The sequence below is a fragment of the Polistes fuscatus genome, unplaced genomic scaffold, assembly GCF_010416935.1.
Source record: "Polistes fuscatus isolate 324 unplaced genomic scaffold, CU_Pfus_HIC Scaffold6, whole genome shotgun sequence".
NCBI classification, from domain to species: Eukaryota; Metazoa; Arthropoda; class Insecta; order Hymenoptera; family Vespidae; genus Polistes; species Polistes fuscatus.
Genome location: NW_025113140.1, coordinates 10,428,535 through 10,434,562, shown reverse-complemented (window position 1 = coordinate 10,434,562; position 6,028 = coordinate 10,428,535). Strand labels below are relative to the sequence as shown.

At 35.2% G+C, this 6,028-nt stretch overlaps 1 protein-coding gene across 2 annotated transcripts; it reads left to right on the top strand.

Moving 5' to 3' along the window:
* The first annotated feature begins 350 nt into the window (after positions 1-350).
* On the top strand, positions 351-5,702 carry LOC122523378 (UPF0602 protein C4orf47 homolog). Of its 2 annotated transcripts, none has more exons than XM_043645077.1 (5): positions 351-594; positions 1,751-1,922; positions 2,176-2,213; positions 2,540-2,855; positions 5,218-5,702. In XM_043645077.1, the coding sequence occupies exons 2-5, from the start codon at positions 1,847-1,849 to the stop codon at positions 5,604-5,606; spliced, it is 819 nt and encodes a 272-aa protein (XP_043501012.1). In that variant the 5' UTR covers positions 351-594; positions 1,751-1,846; the 3' UTR covers positions 5,607-5,702. The 2 variants fall into 2 exon arrangements, with proteins under 2 accessions (XP_043501012.1, XP_043501011.1); XM_043645076.1 differs by having other exon boundaries at positions 2,032-2,213.
* Positions 5,703-6,028: the final 326 nt, after the last annotated feature.

The window sequence follows — 6,028 nt, the reverse complement described above, 5'->3', positions numbered from 1 at the left end:
ATCAAGAAGAACGTACAAAGAGAGGAAGAGAGAGAGAATATGTGCGTGTGTATCTATATATATACATATTATAACTATTTGTGTGCATTTGCGTGAATATAACTTATTACATTAAACTTTGATGACACAGTATTTAGCCATAACACGTGATAGAAAAAGACAGATGTTACGAGTGACACGATCAAAATAATACTTGAAATACTTTTAATCATAATTTCAAAAAAAAGATAAGGTACCATTAAAGTATATTTATACGTAATCGAGGTTATCTATTTTTAGTAGAAACACGTTCCTGAATGTAAAAAAATAAAAATAAAGTTTGAATATACCAACCCTATCTATACCGCGTATAAAAAGGGGAATGAATGTGAGCGATGGGGGATGGTTAACTATAGAGAGAAAGAGAGAGGGAGAGAGAGAGGAAGGGAGGAAGAGAAAGGGACGAAGAATAGGACAGTTTGTTCATAATTTAACAACGATACGACAGGTGATCAGTCAAAAGAAGCAAAGCGTACGTACGTCGTCGATGAACGAGCACCGTCATCTCCTCTCGATCTTTCAAAAGAGACTACAAACTCGTATTTTTTCATATAAGTAAGTTACCTACTTAAATATTTATTATATTCAAAGTTGTTGTTGTTTTCTTTTCCTTTTTTTATTGTTATTCTTATCTTTTATTTTCTTTTATGATTATTTTCTCTGTTCTTTTTGATTTTGTTTCAGTGTTTTTCTTTTCTCGAAAAAGATACACTCCACAGTATTACGGTAAATCATGCGTCCTCCATCCTTGGTTTATTCATCCGACTGACAAATGATTTTCATTCGCATGATTTAAAACTGTCAACTTGACCCTTTCGATATTTTATTATCATCTTTCTTCTCATTGTCTGTAGTATATTGCGTATAATACCTATGAGTATCAATCTCTGAGATAAGCGTTGATGGGGAAAACAAAGCACGACGATCAAGCCCCTTCTTCTCCTTCCCCTGTTTTCTCGAAAGAAAGAAAAAAAAAAAAAATAAAAAAGAAAAAGATTCGAGGAGTTAGATTAATGTCCTTCCATTACGCACGACAGATTTTATTGCTAATTTGGATCATTAAGAATAAGAGGAAAACTCGAATGGCGATGACGGCGGACCGAAGAACGTTTTATTCTTAGGAGAATCGACTTAGTCGGACTTTTATTGAGGGATATAATTTTACCTCAAAGACAGGAAAAGACAGTTATTGTAGTATGGCGACCGATGAAACGGGATCATCCTGGATTTTCTCAGCCGATCCTGTTTCACGGCCAGAGGATCATTCTGTTGAAGAACTCTAAAATAAATGTTTCTCGAAACGATGAACATTTTGTTTCGTTCTCTTGTTTTCACAATAATATTTCGAAATATTTTTCTATTTTTATGTTGTTATTATTAAGAAAAAAGTATTAATATTTATTTGTGTAATTTGTATTGGTGTTGAAAAGACATAGTAAGATTTTTTGAAGAAATTACAAACATATAAATTAAGATATTTATATGGATAATATTAATAACATCCAAAATATCTCTCCGTGTTCTTCAAATTTAAATCTAACTTTTATAAGAGTCAGCTTTGTTTTAGATACAATTTTATATTGAAAAGAATAATTTGGATATTTTTAAAATGATTATTTTAATAATTCAAGATAAATAAATTTGAATAAATTAATGTTTATCACGGTGATACGAGGTCAGATTAAGAAGTTTCATTTTTTTTTTTAAAAAGATCGATAGGAAATCGTTCGACTTAACCTGAAAGTTAAGCAGGTGATAATGGATGACATAATACACGTCAAAACGTCTACCACATGAACGGAAGAGGATGAGCAGGAGGCGACGGTCTGAAGAGGTAACTCAATTGGGCCGACGATACGGAAAACCGGATCTTGATCGAATCGGTAATGAATATTTCACGCGACTTCAATACCTTCGAGTCCGAAGAACGATCGAAATACTCTTTGCAATTTTAATTTCTTTCCTGTCCTTTTCCCTTTTTCACTCCTTGAGGTTTCTTCGACGATGTCCCAAACGGACCGTTCGATCCGTACAGTCCACCGACTGAGATACGGCAAAATGTTGTAAAGAGTCGACAGTTGTTTCCCGGCCCACCCCTTGAACTCTTCGAGAAAGAATTCAAACGAATTTTCGTAGGCGAGGCACTTCCCGAATCATGGCACCCGATATCAGAGGTAATTAAAAAAGAATTATTTCCATTCCACCGAGAAATATCTTGCGAAATTTTATTATCATCCACGTATTTTTTGCCGTCATGATTTTTATATTTATTATTTTCATGATATTATATTTTAATTATCGAAATTTAAATTTAAAACCAAATACGTGGGATTGGTAAGGAATTCAAATTAAGATTGATCGAATGTTTTTTAAATTACCAAGCTCGATTTGTCAAATATGTTGAATTTATTTGTACAATATGTATCTAAATATTTGTTCGTTAAAAAGTAATAAAGTTATAAAATGATAAAAATATCTATTAAATATTGTCGTGTGATAGGCTAAAAGTAAGAAAATCAAAATAGGAAAAGGTCCACCCTTGGTACCACCGTCACCCTCGAAAAAGCATTCGACGCCTGGTGACTCGTATGGCTGTTTCGGCAAGCCAACTTACTTCAGTCCTGAATTAAGAGCGGAACCAAAGAGGAAAAGAAAAAGGGGAGAGCCGGATAGAGGAGAGCCAGCGAATTTCAAGATAAAACCTGGGAAACTCGGTGGACCGGGATATGCGGATATTTGCTTCAGCCCTTATCCCACTTATTCGCACGAACCCTACGATCCTGAGGAAAGGAAGGATAAGAGAAGGAAAAAGAAAGGTACGATAGAAAGAGAGACGGAAAGACAGGCAGAAAAAAAAAAGGAGAAAAAAGACGAGCTCTGAATTTACAGCCTTTTTATCCTGTCGACAACGTAACCGTCCTATGTGTTGAACGTGTGTTGGCCCTTTTCGGTAGTGTAATTAGGTCATGCTGCGTCGCGTCGCTTACCAGATTACGTTCATTAAACGTGAAAGAGCTTGAGTGCGGTCGAAATGAATAGTACAAACTAAAATCCTCTCCCATCGAGGCTGCGAAAATAAAATGAGGTATCTGATGTAAGGAATTAAAAACCCCCCAAAAAAAAACAATTTTTTTTAAAGTAGAAAAGTTGGATAAAGAAGAAGAAGAAGAAGACGATGGAAATGGAAATAAATAATATTTACTATGAACCGTATTAGTTTATGAGAGAGATTAAGAAAGAGATATAAAAGACACGATAGCAGTGGATTAACGAATAGTCTTTAAAAAGACAACAATTACGTTTGCTTTTTGCTAGGAGATTAAAGTAAATATTGGAGGATGGTATTCAGCATTCAACCTGATGTGAACCTTTCGCACCTAAGCTTTTATTTTTCTCCTGATTTTATTTTTATTCTCTTTTTAGGTCTCCCATTCTATTTTCTAACCATACATACATACATACATACAAACATACATACATGCGCTTATTTTTTTTATATATTTTTTTTATTCTTTTTAGTTTTCCCTCACTTTCTTCCTCTCTCGTGAACGTAAATAAATAAGTCGCGAGGAGGAACGAGCGTACTTTTTTAAAAGAGATCTTCGCATCCGGTGCTTTATCTTCCACGTTGACAAAGTGCTCGTCGCAAAGCGAGCACGCGTACCACCGCGTAGTTAAGATCGTTTTTGGCTTTTTTTTTTTTTATTTTAGCTGCTGCTGCTGCTACCAAGTCACGCTTTTCATCTTGATCCATACGATCTACTTTTCTTCTTTTGTGTTACCATTCGCGTTTTAATTTCTTCTTCTTCTTTCGTCCTTTTTTTTTTTTCTGTCCTCACTCCCTTTTTCTATATTTTTTCTTTTAAGTCCCATGTGTCAAGCTCCCTTTTTCTCTCTCTCTCTCCCTCATCTCTTCTTTATCTTCCGTTTTTCTTTTTATCTTGCCGCATATGCGTTATACGCGCGTTTCGGGACGTGAAAGAGGAAAAAGGTAAATTTACTTTGAACATTTTCTTCGCATATATTACTTTTATTCCTATGCGTCTATGTGTGCGTTAGTGTGTAGGAGATTTTTTTCATTTGTAAGAAACATTTCGGGTAAAGATATTTTTCTTCCAAGCGTTTTACGTTACAACCTCAAGTTTGCTTTAACTGATCTTCATTCGAGTAAGCGTGCAAGTTAGATGACTGCCTTGAAAGTTAACGTAACGATTTTTTAAGTGTTTCGCTAAACGAGATAAGGATTATGGCAGTAAGCCGCGAACGATGTTATTTCGGCGAGAAACGAGGAATGCAAAGTTTTGAGGAAAGTCAGAGAGACTGAGAGAAGGGAAAGAGAGTAGAAGGAGCAAGAGAGAGAGAGATAGAGAGAGAGAGAGAGAGAAAGTGGGAACTCGTAGTTAATGCGAAATAATGGTCTCAACACTGGCCGGTGTTAGATGTAATTCTCATAGTCTGTGGTGAGACGCTTAATACCATGCTTTATGACCACTTAAAGTTTCCACCTCATGAAGTAGGTAATACATATTTGAATTCTTCGAAAAGTCATTGGCATTAGTTATACTCTAGTCCTCTTTCTGCAATACTAACAAAAAAAAAAAAATGAAATATATTTTTCTCTACTACCATTTGTATTTAAATAGTTTATCCTCCTTGACAATTTTTTTGCCTAGTCTAATGATAATCATTTTACAACGGTATCACCATTTTTTAGTGAAATTACTTTTCATTATATTTTTATAATAACTAACCTTTCTTGCGCCTAGTCTAATGATAATTATTTTAAAACGGTTTTAACATTTTTAGTGAAATTATTTTCATTATATTTTTATAATACTAACCTTTTGATTACGTTTTACGATCATAAAGCTTAAGATTTAATATCGCATTAATAAAAGAGAAAGAGACAGGTATATAATAAAAAGTACAATGACTGCTCGGAGAAAAACAAAGTATATAATTTATGCGAAGTTATATTTTATATAGGAGAAAATTCCTAGCTCGTTGGTTTCGGAGTAGTTAGTAAGCCAAAAGCTAATTAAGCTTCCCGTTTTCGCTTTTCGGTGTTTTCATTGCTGTCGAATGAGAGATGGGTAGAGAATACATGCATAAATACAAATTTTAAGTGAAAATTACACATTGGTATTCATTAACTCGTGGACGTTTCATATTCCATAGAGAAAACTCGGCCGAGTTTCGTGTCAACGGGCGGTCCTCTCGATCATTTTCCACCGAACCCTTATTTCGATGAAAGACCTGGACCGACGTACGTGCGTCCAAAGGAAATTCAACCGAAGATCCTTGCTACTGGACCCATTTATGTCCCATTCCCGAAGTCACCCGGTGGAAATCACGATGGTTGCTTCAGCAAGTTCCCCTCTTACTCGAGTGAGCCATACGATCTCGAAGTCCCAAGAGTTCTCATAGCTGGACCACCATTGATCGCTGGTGGACCTGATCTACGAACAAAATATACTAAAAGTATCATCAATCAGGTCACAGCTGTATCCTGCAACGCCAAAAACTATCGAGAGTATAGCGAACGTGTCTACCCTTTGACTGGATAAATTTTTATTTTTTTATTTTTATTATATATATTTATATAAATATATATTTTTTTTTATCCTTTGTTCAACATTTTCCTGTATTTGTGTATTTAGATGTGGGCGGATGTGTTGCTTGTTGTGTTGTGTTATGTTTGTTTGTTTGCTTGTTTTTCGACTACATACTTTCCTCTTTTTTATTTCGGTATTAAGCTAGAAACGATTGGGTAGATGCATCGATACATTTTTAAGCCGATCGAAACGGCTCGTTGTATCTCCACTCGTACGATATACCCAAGAGCATTTTTTACAGGGACCAATTAAACGTTCGTGTTCTCTCGATCTCCAGCTGCTATCGCGAACTTTGCTAATGGATGACTCTCGCCGATTCGTACGTAAAAACTTTCGCGCGTAACAAATTGTATTCTCTCGTCGATTTGACTCTT